The 15508-nt window shown below is 40.7% G+C and overlaps 1 protein-coding gene across 3 annotated transcripts in view; it reads left to right on the forward strand.

Annotated features, from left to right (window-relative positions):
* CYRIB (CYFIP related Rac1 interactor B) overlaps positions 1 to 8824 on the forward strand; it is a 41344-nt gene extending 32520 nt beyond the window's left edge. For all 3 annotated transcript variants that reach the window (XM_062627021.1, XM_062627020.1, XM_062627019.1), the window contains 8 exons: positions 56 to 161; positions 1192 to 1328; positions 1978 to 2055; positions 2154 to 2270; positions 3403 to 3482; positions 4451 to 4577; positions 5347 to 5417; positions 8019 to 8824. In XM_062627021.1, coding sequence (XP_062483005.1) covers positions 56 to 161; positions 1192 to 1328; positions 1978 to 2055; positions 2154 to 2270; positions 3403 to 3482; positions 4451 to 4577; positions 5347 to 5417; positions 8019 to 8082 — 780 coding nt within the window. In that variant the 3' untranslated portion in view covers positions 8083 to 8824. The remainder of the gene's footprint in view (positions 1 to 55; positions 162 to 1191; positions 1329 to 1977; positions 2056 to 2153; positions 2271 to 3402; positions 3483 to 4450; positions 4578 to 5346; positions 5418 to 8018) is intronic.
* The last annotated feature ends 6684 nt before the right edge of the window (positions 8825 to 15508 follow it).

The following is a 15508-nucleotide window of genomic DNA, read 5'->3' on the forward strand; positions in this document are numbered from 1 at the left end:
TTATTCCTAATGTAAGCATACTTTTCTCCTCTTTTTTTTTTTTTCTAATTTGAAGGCAATACAGCATCCCAGTGATGAGAAGTTGCAAGAGAAGGCGTGGGGTGCAGTTGTACCACTAGTAGGCAAGCTAAAGAAATTCTATGAATTTTCTCAAAGACTAGGTAAGTGGAACGGTATTAACTTGGGGGGTGTGTGTGTGTGTGTGTGTGTGTCTTCATTCAGTAGTACATTTGACATATTCAGGTGTGATGACATCTAGGGCAAGCCCTTGTTAGTAGATAAAAGCAAATATTGCATATATTCCCTCATACACTGGATTGGATCTTATATCTGTGTGCTGCCTTCTTGCATGGGAAAGCAAACTGGTTTAGGTGGATACCTGAGAGTGAGAATGGGAGCGTACGTGTCATCCTCTTTCTTTACTGCTTTAGTAATTCTGAAAAGCACTAACCAGCTGATTGTTTTGAAAATTAGTAGACTAATTCATTGGGAATTAATTCTATTAATGTTTCTGATACCAGTAGTACTTAAAAGTGACTGTTATTTCCCCAGAAATCCCACAAATAATTTGGTCTGTGGAAATGCCTGATCTTGGTTCCTGCAGGTGCAATACTAAAGGTGGTGCTTTATGACCCTTACAAAACCAACTTGACTGATGTTGTGTCTAAATTGATAAAACCCATTAGACTTGATTTTTCTCCCCAAAAACTTTTAGGCAGTTATTAGCATAGCTTATGAAAACAGGAAGGTTTTTGCAGGCAGGTTCCACTTTGTTAGGGAGGTAAAGTATTTTTCTCAAGATGATGAGCAGGAAATTGGATTATATATTTATCTTACCATTACTTCTGCTGATAGGTATGTACCTCTTGAATTCTGTGTTATCTTAAAGGCTGTAGTCCGCTAACACCGGTTATTGAACTATTTTACACAAATATTGCAGATAAAGCTCAACTAAAACTTTTAAACAAGTTTTTTCATGGCTGTCAGTGCTCATTAGACCTTGTCCTTACAGCAGTTCCTAAGTAAATATGGCAACAGTGGCATGTAGAAACAGTTCATCAAGGCCCATTATTATTAATTGCTAGGTATTTTGGCAGATGTGTAATTTATGCCTAGAATGCAGGGTATCTATCAGTAGAGACAAAAAGTGGGTGCAGTTGTATATTGCCAAATGTTTTCCTCTCACTGAAGAGGCAGGATTGCGAGGTCTGCTGGGAGCTCTGACAAGCACTCCATACTCACCAACGCAACACCTGGAGCGAGAGCAGGCTCTTGCTAAGCAGTTTGCAGAAATTCTTCACTTCACACTCCGGTTTGATGAGCTCAAGGTAGGAACTTGTCATTTTGTAAGCACAAAAGCTAGCAAAAGGAAAACGGGTCTATTTACTGAAGCAGTCCGGGTCATGTTCTGCTCTAGATAGAGCATGCAGTAGATGCTCATATATCTACTGTGCTCGGCTCGTTCGCATGACCTAGAGTTAGATCAAACTGGAAAGCTGATGAAATATTGTCTCAGCTTCAGGCACTTGTTATAGGTCAGTTCATATTAATCATATTTCTTCACCCAAATTTGGAATAACTCTTGGGATAATGCTGCTGCTCTTAGTATATCCACACCCATGGTCCAGCTATTTTCCTGCTAATGTGCAAAGAACTAAGTTGAAATGATCTTCATTTGCTGGTCTTATCCTAGAAGTGCAAACAGCATAGCCTTTTTTTTTTTTTTCCAACCTACTAATTTCAAACTCCTCTTTAGGAGACTGCTGCTTTTCTTGTTCTTGTTAGATCTGGTTCTGAAAAATTAGAGAATTTAGCCAGAAAGCTTCATGTTCTACGTACCACTTCCCAACATGTCACAAGGCTTTTTAGCTCAGAAGGGTGACTATTTTCTTATTCTCAGTATTGTATTTTATGAAAACTTACCTTTATTTTTTTTCTTGACAGTGTCAAAATTCTTTTGTTTTTATATCTATATAGATGACAAATCCTGCTATACAAAATGATTTCAGCTACTATAGAAGAACTCTGAGCCGTATGAGGATTAACAATGTCCCAGTAGGTAACCCTTGGAAGAGATTAAGTGTAATCTTATACTACCACCTACCTTTTTCATGTACAGAACAAATAAATTCTTCTTTCCTTCTCTTTTACAGGCAGAGGGAGAGAATGAGGTAAATAATGAGTTGGCAAACAGAATGTCTTTATTTTACGCTGAAGCAACGCCAATGTTGAAAACCTTAAGTGATGCTACAACAAAGTTTGTGTCAGAGGTAAGAGTATAAATTTATGGCTTGGATAGTGTACATCAAAGCACTGCAGGGCCAGACGTAACTTTGGAACATAAGAACTCCTCTACCAGGCTTAATCTGACATGTAGAAATCAAACTTTTGGGTTTGGAGCCTCAGAACACATGAAGTATCTTTCACCGATGCTGTAGAGGTTAGGGTAAGTTCAGCCAGCCACCTTGTTAGATATGTTCCAAAAAGTGAACAGATAGCAGCATAACAACGTTGGCAGCAGTAGTTATCTTTGAGGAGGAAGGTGGGAAGAGGTATGTTGCCTGCAGTTTGGTGGTGATTTAGAGGAGAAACTTCAGAAAATTGAAGAGGAAATGGCTTGATTCTCTGGGTTTGAAATAGGAATTGAAACATAGCTTCCCTTTCTCCTTCCCAACACACTTCTGGTTTAGCTGTGTAAAGTCAAGTATATTTACATTATTGAAGAAGAGGGAAGGAGCCTGAACTACAAAACTTTCCTGGCATGTTAACACATCCTTCTTTATCCTTAACTACCTAAACAAAAGTGGTAAAATCTAGTTATTACAAGTCTTACACGTGACTTCTGATAACTGTGATTTTTGTCTTACATGACAAAGATCCACACTATTTCTTAATAAAATAACATGTAAATTACATTATTAATATAAATATACATTTGTCTTCTAATATTTTTCCTGAGTTCAGCTTTCCACTTGAAATGCCTTGAGAAAAAATCACCTCTTATTTTGCATTTCTTTGCAATGTTTGTCTGTAACAATGTTAAATCTTACCATTGCAGCAGATGCATGTATTTGGCTACAGAAATTTCTGTCTTTAATGAGCAGGTTAGATAATTCCTTTGAAACTTTCCAAAAGTCAGTTGTATCAATGGTGTATTTCTTTGACTATGAACAAACAAGCAAACCCTAGATGGTAGGCTTTGCTCTGTAAGTTGCTAATCTATATTATAATATTGTCACAAATCAGTGCAAGACTACCTGACCTACCCAGCTGTGTTGTTTTTAATTCCTCTACATTTGCCATGCCAACAGATCACTGATTTGATGTAGGTTTTGTAGTGTAATATTTCACAGTAATTGAAGTATAGAAACTTTATTTTCTTCTTTTTATCTTCTTCTGCAGAATAAAAATTTACCGATAGAGAATACTACAGATTGCTTAAGCACCATGGCTAGTGTGTGCAGGGTCATGCTGGAAACCCCGTGAGTATAAACTGAGCTTGTATTGTCTATGAATTATCTCTGTATTTAAGACACAACTTGTGATGCATACGGTGAAAGAAACATAATTGGGGTAATTAGATGCTTTCTTTTTATGAACTTAGTTGTCTGCCTTGACATGAAACTAACTTGTCTCATTTTGCTAGCCATGCAAATCATGCGGTCTGCTTTTCTGAACATATTAATATTTAAAACCAGAACGGCTATAAAAGCTAGACAACCTCTTGGCACTCTTTATAAATGGCTTTCTCATGTATAATTCAGGGAAATACACTATTTTAGCATGATTGCCTAGGGCCTCCTGAAAGAGAGGTTATGAGCAATGCATTGGATGGTACTTCTTGCAACTTGGCTTGGCTGATGGGTGGAACAAAATGACAGTGCCCCTGCCTGGGGAATTATGAGATAACTGATAGGCATGAAAGCAGTCTGTTGTCTGCTGTAAACTTGAGAGGCACTGGGGGGGTGCACAAGAAGTCAAACTAAACTTTGGGCTGTTTTATCTGTTTCTTCTGAGTTCTAAATAGTTTCCCAGTAGTAAAATTAAATAAGCTTCTGTCCAGAAAACACAGTATATCTGTTTTGGAGCACATTAAGAGCTTTTCTTAACCTGAGTCAGAAGTTAGGATTGCATGTATATCAGAGGATGGAAGGGAAAAGGGTAGGAAGCACTGAACGCAAAGTTAGTATGTATTGGTTAAATTTTTTTTAGTTTGAGAATCTATATTAATCTACAGAACTTTTTAAGCAGTGTTGTGGCTTGTAGGCAGGTTATTGAACGGAAAAAGGCTGTGGGCTTGGTGGATTTGGGATTTTTATTTGGATTGTTTTGTTGGGATTTTTTTCCCGTGAGGATTTATAGTAGGATTTTTCTCTTTAATCTTACTTCGAGCATCATTAGTGTGTGCTTTTGTGTGTCACGGATAATAATCTGTGTTTTTAAATTACAGTGAATATAGAAGCAGGTTTACAAACGAGGAAACAGTATCATTCTGTCTGAGGGTAATGGTGGGTGTCATTATACTCTATGACCATGTGCATCCGGTGGGCGCGTTTGCCAAAACTTCAAAAATTGATGTAAGTTTCTTGTTACTAAATAATCTTTTGAGTACTTAAATTGTGTGTAGGCTCCTTTTCTGTCCTCCAGGTTCTGGTAGCATATACACATTTTGGATGGTGGTAGCTGTTATCAAACCATATGCATAAGTGGTGAGAAATGTAAGCTAAGCCTTCAGACATACAAGTGATGATTGTCAGGTCATGAAAAATCTGGTTTGATGAAATTTGGCTAGCATCTTGCAATACTTGTAGACAGTGGTTGTGTTGAAAGATACAAATCAGAATGACTGGAAATAACAGTGGTGTCTGGCTTTTTCCCCAGTATATGGTAAAAAGCTAGTTCACCATCCACCAGCCTTCAAGTCTTCAGCTTTCTGCTGTTGTTTGACTGCAAGTCTATGGAATACATAGTGTTACTGAATGCCACTTCCCGGTGGTTTTATATTATCCCATTGTGTTAGCTACAGTTTGTCATTATTTCACTGGCTGAATGCAGTTGTTCTTAATGGATTTATGATAAACAAAGATTTTTGTTTACAGTTCAGTTTTTTTAAGGTCATTAAAACAGAGCTTGACATCAAAACTGCATTGTCCGAAGATACGCAGATTTTTAAGTAGCTAAGCCATTCTGTCATAAGAAAATGTAATACTGAAAGCTTAATTCCTTTCTAATAGCAAGAAAATGTCTTTGCTGTAAGTTTTAAATACTTATTTTTTTTCTTTGACAAACTAAATATAAACCACGTCTGACAGCTTAAAATTTTTTATTATAATTTTTTATCTCCAGATGAAAGGATGCATCAAAGTTCTTAAAGACCAGCCTCCTAACAGTGTAGAAGGCCTTCTAAATGCTCTCAGGTACTCTTATTCTTTTATTTGAAATCTTTTACATGATGTTTCTTAACTTCATAACTTCCAGGGCATTTCCTTCAGCATCAAACTATTCACTCAAGGTTACAGGTAAAAGGTGAATATGGTTATTGCAGGCTTCTCATCCAATGTGTCTTGAGGAAGGGATGAATGAAGAAGCTGCTATGCCTTAAAAGCCAAGTTGTAAACTTGAAGTTGTTAACTCTAAGATAACTTTTTGTGTACTTTGCACACAGATTACCTGTAGAGGTAAGACAGGCTAGGCATTGTACCTGAAGTTAAAGCTGGTGACAAAATGTAATACATACTAAAAGAAGACTGGAGATTAACTGTGATCACATCTCCTGACTGGACAACCAAGCAAGTAAATGAGAACTGCAGCACATGCACAGTGGCTTGTGCCAGTTTACCAAAGAAATGGCTGGATTATTTTGCATTGACCATATCCTCCACTGTGTGTGGTTTAGCCATAGCTTAATGATTTTATTTATTATTAGTAGACTCTAAGGGTAGTTTCACATGTTCTGTTTCACACATAGCTTCAAATATACGAGGCAGGTAGTTTTTTCGTACTTAACTAGAAATCATTCCTTTCACAAGATATTTATAGGGAGGTATTTAAGGTAAAAGCTTCAGTGTTTTTACTGTAGAATAGATAAATTGCCATATTAATTGGAGAGATAAAGAAAAATTAGTATTCCATATAGAAACCTAAAAACTGGTGATTTGGGTCATAAAGCTGTACCTGTAGTTGGTAACATGCTCTTCATTCTTGTCCTTTCTTGAAAAAGTATCATTTTACTTTGGTAACAGTTAACTGCACCTGGGTATTGTTATTCATGCACCACTTTCAAATGTGGAAGCTTTCAAATGTCTCCCCTGAAAGTGTGGAGTTGTACTCAGTTTCACTATATAGAAGAAAAACAGCATTGATTTCATTTTTCCTTTTGTGTTAAGATGTGGTAAGAATTAACTGTACTATAAGTGGTTTCACTTGCAAAGTTTTTTTTTCCAGATTATTAGCTAAAATAATATAAATCTGGGCTTAATTTGAGATGTCATGTGAGTATTTCCATGCTGAAATCATTCTGTTATTCATCTCCGAACCTCCTGTATGTGATCAGTCTTTGGAATGGTGATGAGTAAAACCACAAGCTTCCAGAGGGAAAATGCTGTATTAGCATTTGTTTTCTGACTGATCTATTGTGGTTGCAGCTGCAGATGAGCACCCACCTTTACTGATACCCTGGTTTTCCCCATCATGGTTGACACTGTTAATGTACATGGAAAGTGTAGTTCAGCTTCTCCCTTTGTTGTGTGTTATTTTGTGGTTGTTCATGTAAGTTCAGTCTGTGCTGTCATTCCACCACACCAACCCATTTCATACATAACTTATTTCAGCAGTCCTGGTTTCACTCATCTGAATTACTTGTTTGGGTAGGATATTTGAATCTTTCTTTAAATCACATTTGGAGTTATTAGGAAGAGATGCAGAGGTGAGCTGCTGTGTGTGAGCATGGTGAAAACAGATTCAAGGTGATGTCATGAGAAATTAAGTCCAAATCTAAGTCTTTTGAGTCTGGAGAAGTGTTAGAAGTTCTCATGTTTTCTCAAGAGATAGATTATGTGTCTTAACAGCAAATGGAAGGTGGTGTGGATTTTGGAGGGAGATCAGCTGTTCATAATTTGAAATTAATATAAGTGCTGTAATCATGTTCACCTTTTTCACATGGGCAGAATACCAAGTGCAGTAACTTCTGAATGTTAGGAAACCTTAGGCCTCTTGTTTGTGGAAAGCATAAATGGCCAAAAAAGACTGAAATCTATACTGATACTGATTTCCAGAACAGAAGGCCATTCTTCAAGTGAACAACAAAGATCACTGCAGTTGTGGATAATAATGAAAGTGCTATTTTAATTTAAATTACATAATAAGTTTTTACTTGCTTTTAGATTAAAGTTAGGGAAGGAAGATCAGGGAAAACAGTCATACAAAGAAGTCAGCACTGGAGGTACACAGTACTTGCTTTTAAAATAAGAGATGACCAAGTTCTTTGTAGTGATGTAAAAATGTGCTCATGTAATAGAGAACTTGGAAGGGGGAAGGGGTTAGAATGAACACATGTATACTCCTTAGTTTTAGCAGCACAGTTACTTAGCTGAACAGGAAGTTAGGCTGAAAACCAATTACATCTATTCTCATTGAGGGATCTGGAAAGGTTTGGTCACTTCAGTTTTGAAGAAAACTTTGTGAAGGTCTGTTTTATTTGAAGATTTCTCCTATGGACACACACCTCAGAATTGAAGTCTTATGTATAATTAGGTGGCACAAGTGGTAACATTTACTACCAAATGGCCTGCGAGCAAAAAAACAGAGATCCATTTTAGGCTTATTTTAACTCCCCATGGTTTATAGTTTGGATTGATTAATAGCATTTTCTGATCAGGATATCCAAGCTGTATATGTATTAATGGTGAGTGGGTTTACTCTGTTGTATTCAAGTTGAGCTGTAAAGAAATTAGAGTTGTTAAGCCAAAGTAAAATAGCATCTGTGCTTTTCTCAACTTGATTTTTCTTCCTGTGTTTAGGTACACAACAAAGCATTTGAATGATGAGACTACCTCCAAGCAAATTAAATCCATGTTGCAATAACAGTTACCTGGAATTCGCACCTGCTGTAGACAGACAGTATTCTGCAATGACTGAGATGCACAGAGTTGTTTTTTTTAGTGATTGCAACTACTCTCTCATTCATCCTTGCTTTTTATTTTCTCTCTTCCTGTTTACCCTTGTTTTTTTTTAATCACTTTCTTGTTCTTAAGTAAGCTCAGACTTCTTTTCTGTGCCAAATCAATGAAAATTATCAATTCTGGGAAGTATTTCTGCTTTCCTGAATAGCCATCCTAAGTGGCAGCTAATTATGCGTTGCATTTGGATTTTCTCTGTACTGGGGAAAGATTTGTGACTTGAACTAAATATTTTTAAACTTGTGGGTTTTTTTTTCTTTTTTTGAAAAAACTAATATTTAATATTGCTTCTTCTGCATGGCGAGACTGCCTACTTCTGCTATTTAAAAATCCCTCGATGACTTCATTTTCTATTGCAGCTTATTTTCATGTGCAACCATGAGGAAACTAAGAGCAGATTTGTTTAAATTAACTGTGTTTGTACAAAATGGTACCCAACACAAAGGTTTTTTTAAATAAGTAAAAACTTGTTTTGTTGAACAGTTACGTTTGCATTTTGACTCATTTTTGTAAGGATGTATGTTGTATGTTTAACCTTTAATAACTAACGTTAAACTGTGGTGTGTGCGTAGCAAAATTACGTATGCATGTTCATGTCAAATGATTGGCTGTGGATAAGATAATAAAATCAGCTTTCATTTTTCTAAGTGTGGTTTGATTTACCAGTATTTTGAGTGAGATGTCTTTGTGCTCTTTGGATTTTTACAAAAAAATAATAAATTTATAAATTTTATATAGTGAAAAATCTGCTGTTTCATTACCAGTAACCTCTAGTCTAACACACTGATGTAAGCGTGTTTAAGGGTCCTGGTTCTCTGCTTTGTGCTGCTTTCCTGTCCCTACAAATGCTATTTGTACAGGCTTTGGGAGAAGAACTTCTGTGCGATCCATGTGGATGCTGGTGGATGTTGCTGAAGAACCCTGATCTGGGCTACTTGCATTGACATGTCAGTAGAGTCATCAGAAATGAAGTTCCAGGTTAGGTTGTCTATTTGGCTCCTTCAGTACCAGTGATGGGGAGAGGAATGTCTCTTACTCTGTATTGGTGTATGCTCTGGTGGATCCAGGTATTATGAACTCTGTGCAAAATCTGAATAATCTTAGCATCCTGATGATGTTTCCTGTTTGGCTAGTATTTTAGCACAACACATGTTAAGCTTTGATAGTTTGGTGAAGAAAAGGATTTTTTGAGAGGGGAGGAATTGAAGGCGGGAGAACAAGAACTGATAATTACTAAAAAGCATCTGTGAGAAATAAGAAGTTTTGCTTCAGTGGGCCAGCATTGGTGCACCTCATGTGTGTGGTGCTGTTGTGCTTATGCCTGAAATGCGTTGTCAACGTTGTGGAAAGATTTGAAACCTGCAGGGAAGCGTAAACACCCTCAGCTTTATTTGCTGGACATGTAATGGATTATACTTCTCATGGCACGCTAGCTCTAGGTATTAACAAAGCAGCATGACTGTGCTGGGTTTCTTGAGGACACCCTTTCTGCACCATCAGGACAGATCCTCCTTTTTATCTTTTGGTTGTTTTTGGAAATCTGCAAAATTTTATATCATAACACTTGAGGAAGAGTTCAGAGACAGTACAAGTGTGTGCGTTGCTGGTACTTGCACCTCCTGCTTGGTTAGGCAGGGTAACACTTATTTTATTTCCTGCCAAAGAGGCTTAACAAAGGTCCCTACTATGGAGAAAGCAAACCATGTGCTATGCTGGCTGCAGGGATAAAACACTTGCTCTGACATGATACCCCTCTCCAATCCTTTTAGCAGCATCACAGTTGAATCCAGCTGAGAAAGGACAAAACTTGATTTTATTGCTTTCTTAAATCTTTTCCAGAATTATGACTGTTACAAACTGGTACACCCAACCATTTTGCAGGTATCCAAAGGGTAACTGTCCTCATGAGTTCATTACCCATAGGAGGAAAACACAGTTTTCTCTCAGCCTTGTTAACATGAGTACAGGTATCAATAACCACAGGAGGGGCAAAATCATACTTCTGTCCAAGGAAGTAAAGCTTTCTAAAGGAAACCTAATTTACAGAGATTAGTTTTTAAGTAGAAGCTTAGGTATTTGACTGCTTTTATTCCGAGTCTTGTTAGAAAACATTTAGAAACAGCAAATCCAGCCTGGGTGCTGTTCCAACAGAAGTAGCCATACAGCAAGTTTCTTCTTCGTCTTGCCTCAATGGCTGCTGACTAAAACAACACAGGATTTCTGCAGTTGACTGTTTTGGACAGCTCTTCCTTTCTGCTGCCCTGCCAACATCTTTGCTTTTAAACATCGCTGTTCTTGTGGTCTGAGGATAATTGGAGTTTTCCCTTTATTTTTTTCCTCCAGCATTTGTGTTCTGCAGTTTCTGTGTATGCAGCTGGGGAAGGAGATTAGAGCTGGCGTGCCTGTGAGCTGGCTGGCCACAGCTCCTCAAGCTTCCCTGCTTGTGAGCTTTCCAAGAGCCAACGACGAGCCTTCAGTGCACCAGGCATCAGCTGTTTGCATTTCTGAGCTGAAACTGCTGAGTGTCCACTGGGTGTGCTTGTTCCTTGCAAACCTACTTGTTTAATCTTCTCCCTCTCTGTTTTACTTGTTATGTGTGGGTAGTGTGGGCCACCCTACAAGCCCACACTAGTTTTTTTTCTGTAGTTCTTCAGTACCAGCCTGCTTGTGTGATGTTGATTTGGTTCTTAACATTTCCCATATAAAGGGCACAAATTATGGAAATGTCTGTCCTAAAAAAGTATCCTTTCCTGTTCCAATCTACTCCAGTGCATAAACCACATCAGGGGTTGCTTATTTCCTAGTAATTTTTATGGCTGAAGCAAGTCTAGAGAGAGAGATTCTGAAATGGCTTGTTGCAGGTGGACTTGGAGTGTTCCTGGGTAAACATCTCCTTCTGGATGCACCACCCTCTGGCTGCTTTCTCCAGGCTCACAAATCCAATGCCAGCATTGGTGGCTAGGGTTTAAACCACGACATCTTCACAGCAGGGGTGTGGTGACTCTTTAGGCTCTTGCTAAACTAGGATGCTCCTCTTTTCTTCAGGTTTTCTAAACTGTTGGGTTTTTGTTTCTGAAAAGACAGACCTGTAAAATAAATGTAAATAACAAGGGGTGGTTTGTACGGTCGCTGAGAGTTTGTCATTAGCTGTGGCATTTCAAAAGTGTGTCTGTGTGGAAGCTTGCTGTGATGTTTACCGGACACAAACAAGTCCTGCTTGAGGCAGGAGTAGTCCTTGAGCCTGCCTGTGATGATGGGGTTACTTGTTTCTTAAAATGCTGAGGAATGCCTCTTTGTGAAGCAGGATCTTTTATCAAAATAGAGAGCTAGCTCTGAGTTGCCAGCATGTTCACTTGTACTCTTTCTTCTGGTCTCTACTCCCCTAGCAAAGTTTATTCCCTCCTTTTCCCAGTGTAACGTTTGCTGGCTGATGGATAGCAGCAGCTCTCTCTCTGTCCGGGGACAGTGAAGCAAGGACTGAAGCAATCCCAGTATAAAGTTCATGCTGCCAATTTGCATATGAACGGGATCACATGGGATAGTTAAAAGTTAGGTGATTGCATCCAGCTGGGTGCCCTGGATCTGCAGCAATGCTTTGCTTCCCCCTCCCCTCCCTGCCCCCCTTCAGTGTAATGCCCCTTTCAGGTTGGTCTCATCCTTCTTTTCTGGTGCTGTGATGATACAAGGGTGCCTGGACAGGCTCATCGCATCTGTCAAAGGTAGGACACCAGAAGGGCTGGTGATCAGATATGATCTGACCCTGTCTCTTGTATCTGAGCAGCCTTCTGCTCCCTCTTGGTTGCAGCTGCAGTGGTGTGCAGTGGGTGTGTGTGGAGTTACAGAGGTGAACTTGCCGGATTGCTGCGGGGATGTTACAAGACTTGGGCAAGTGGAAGAATAGAGTTTTTCAAGTGTTGTAATTATTCCACCAGCAAATGCTTGGGTGAATGGTAGGCTGGTAGCAAGTTACACAGACTTAATGTGTTATGAGCATTCTTACTGAGGTTGTCCTCGTGTGAGTGGTCTTGGAACTCCAGGGGCCGTGCTTACTTGCAGCCTTTCCTTGGCTGCCCTGCTCAGCCATGTGTGTGCATCTCACAGTTGCAGCTTCACAAAAGACCTTTCATTTTCCTTTTGGAAAGCATCCATCTGACATACACAGAAATGCGTTGGTGCTGTGATCTTCCATGTGCTGCTGTGATTAGGAATGGTTGAAGACAGTTCCTAGGATGGCTCCAGGGTCCTCAGTTTGTGCAACAGGAGGGAATTCAGAAGGTGTTATTTGTGGTCTGCTGTGAACTGCAGCAGTGTGCTACCTCCTGCAGGCTCCTGCCATGGGAACCTGTGTTCTCTGCTCATGTTTCAGCCTTATCCATAGGCAACACGTTGCTGTAGAGGGTAGAAATGCCCAATAAATGAGTTATAAGCGACTGTGATGGTGAAGAGGGATGCTGGAGAGCTGTGCCTTCTGGCTCCTGCCATGCAGTTCCTGGTTGGTGATGGTAAATCCCTTTTGATCTCAGTATCTCTGGAGGTGCATCTCTGTCTTCTTCCTTTCCTCACCATTCAGGGTGTATTGGTGATGGCCTTCTCTACAGAAGCATGGAGAGCTCCTGATGCAGATGACATCTGTATGTCTATCATGGCTTTGCTTCCTTGCTGGTAATGATGTGCACCATGAACTGACTGAGGCAGAGAAGTGGCCTCTGTAGTCATGGGAGTCTGAGACAACCCCAAGCCAGAGCTGGCCTGGCAACAGCATGTGTCTGGCCTGATCTGTGGCCCATCTTTTCCTTGGATGCAGGGAGGGAAAGAACAGAGCTGCTTATTTTATCCTGGCTCCTCATTTTCCTGCATTGCATGTTTTCACATGTGCCTATTGTGTCAAAGTGATGCTCGAACACTGGCCAAATGATGGGCCGGTGTCCAGGCTTGGGAAAGGCAGATATGCACTCATCCAGCTCGTCCCATGTGGCTGGAAACACTCATCATGTGAAGGGGCCCAGGAGATGGGGCTGATTGCAGGGTGGAGGGAGATGTTGCACTGTAAAACTGATGTCCCTGTAACCAGCTATGTGACCCCTGATCAGCATTGGTGTAGTTAAAAGCAGAGTGGGAGAGCATTGGCTGAAAGACTTGAGCTTAAGTAATGTAGAAATCTTAACTGTGTATTTTGCTAGGTTTTAAACAATTGCCTTTATCATATGCAGCATCCTTACTGTTGTTTTTAAAGTGGCATCCCCTACGTTCAACACTGTGCATCTTTGAAATGGCTTGTGCCTGTGAGTGAAATGCTGCTTTGAGACCCAGGCCAGAGGTGCTTTCTGTGTTTACCAGATGATTAACTGTGTTCTGGCTTGAAGAATGAGGATTTCATGCCACGGAAGGAAAGTTGGCTGATGTCATGAGGAATTTCCTAACACATCTCTTACGCTAATATAAATATCTTGAAAGAGAAGTGGAAGAGGGTGGCTTCTTGAGGACACTTCAGCTGGACTGAATAAAAGGCAAGAGGTGTCCATCAGGAGATGTTGTTGTACTGAAACAGGCTGAAGTGACAGACAGGTCGTTTCCATCTTAAACTGAAGTTTGCCCCTGGAAATGATGCTTATGAAATGTTCCTGTGGGCAGTTTGAGATGTCAGATTTCAGAAGCTGACAGGCACTGGACCAAACCATCATTTTGCAGAGCATCAATAATAACTAAGAATTTAACTTTGGATAGAGTTGCAGAAAACGCTTTGGTTTGTATTGCATAAACCAAAATACGCTCTGGGGGAAGCTGCTGCTACATAGCAGGGAAGAGAACCCGGCTGTCCTGAAGATGGCAGTGATGCTCTTCTCAATTGAGTCATATTTACTGGCTGAGCGCCACTGTTCTTTGAGAGCGACTGTCCCACCCACCAACTCTCCCTTCTATCAATTACTGCAGTATTACTTTTCCCTTCAAAGACTCGGTGATCCATTGCTCTCTTTATTTCTCCCCTCATTTCGACACATTAGCACAACTTGCTTCATGCTCCGCAAATGAGGAGCAATTGATATCTTGATGTAATTGTGTTTACAAGGGGGAGCTCATTTACAAAAATGAAAGGCCCCAGACCTCGAAGTTGTGCCTCTGCTCAGCTGCAGGTCCCTAAAGAATTCTGAAATACGCTGTTAATCAAAAGCTAATTAAACATTTTAATAAGTTTTTACCAGGTGGGGTTGGTTATGGAGGGCGCTGTTCAGGTCTGTGTGACACGGGAAGCTCCTGCTTAGGTAGAGCAGAGCAGTAGGGTTTCAATCAGTCACTTTGAAGGACCTTCAGCTTTGAGGCAGCATTATCTTCAGTGTGTGTCCCTTAAACTCAAGTGGAGATAGCTGTCCCTTGTCAGCGAGGCTTTGGGGTGATGCTGTTTGCAGGGGCTGCAGCGGCTGCTTTCGTCCAGCCCAATGTCTGCTTAGAGCTCAGTAAACTCACGGCCCCTTCCCACGCTTTGGACTCACACATACTCTTCGTGTCTGAGCCCTTGGCCTCTGCAGCCCCAAGCAGCTCCCCGGTGCAGAGATGGCTCATCTGAGGCTTAGGTCTGGAAACCCTTAAAAGACAGATCTGAGGAGAGAACCAAGCCCAGCCCATCTGCCTGGGGATAGATTGCTTCTGGAGTCTGGGGGCGCCGGAGATCAGACTATGGGAAATCTCTGTGCTCTGAACCTAGATCAGCATTTACAGCTATTGCTGTGAAGAGCGCTCTGTGCATCTGTGTGCTTGTTTATCTTTTAAATAGCCTACTGCATCACTACTGTAAATGCTATAATTTCACAATAAACCCTTTGTTCCAGGTAAGGGAGGTGCTGATATTGTGCACTGCAGTGATTTCCTCAGTCTGCTGCATCTCTCCCCCCCTCCCCCAAACTCAGCTCATCTGGGAGTTTGGCTGTGTTCTTTCTCAACTCTTTTGCTTTCATTTTATTTCTTTATTTTTAATAATATCAATAACAACAGACACAGCTTGAGGCTCCAGCCGATGCAGAGACATTTCTGGGGTCCCATTAGCCCAAGGCTAGGAAATATCCCACACTCTATTTCCCTTGTAAAGGAACAGTTTGGCTCTCTGGATCCTCGCTGCCTTGTTGGGTCTGAGCAAGCGGCCAAGGCTGCTCGAGCCACCCGGGGAGCGGCTCCGAGGGGCTGTGTAAGGGGATCGGAATTTGGTCAGTCTGCGCCGTTTCCTCTGCAGAAGGCGTTGGAGATGGAGGAGGGCTGCCCGGAGAGAGCGCTGGGCTGGGGCTGGGGCTGTGGCTGTGCTGGAGGAGCGGCAGTGGGTAGCGGGCGCTCTGAGCACCACT

Source organism: Pezoporus occidentalis, unplaced genomic scaffold (assembly GCF_034315485.1).
Source record: "Pezoporus occidentalis ecotype Australia unplaced genomic scaffold, CSIRO_AGI_Poc_V1 ctg3, whole genome shotgun sequence".
NCBI classification, from domain to species: Eukaryota; Metazoa; Chordata; class Aves; order Psittaciformes; family Psittacidae; genus Pezoporus; species Pezoporus occidentalis.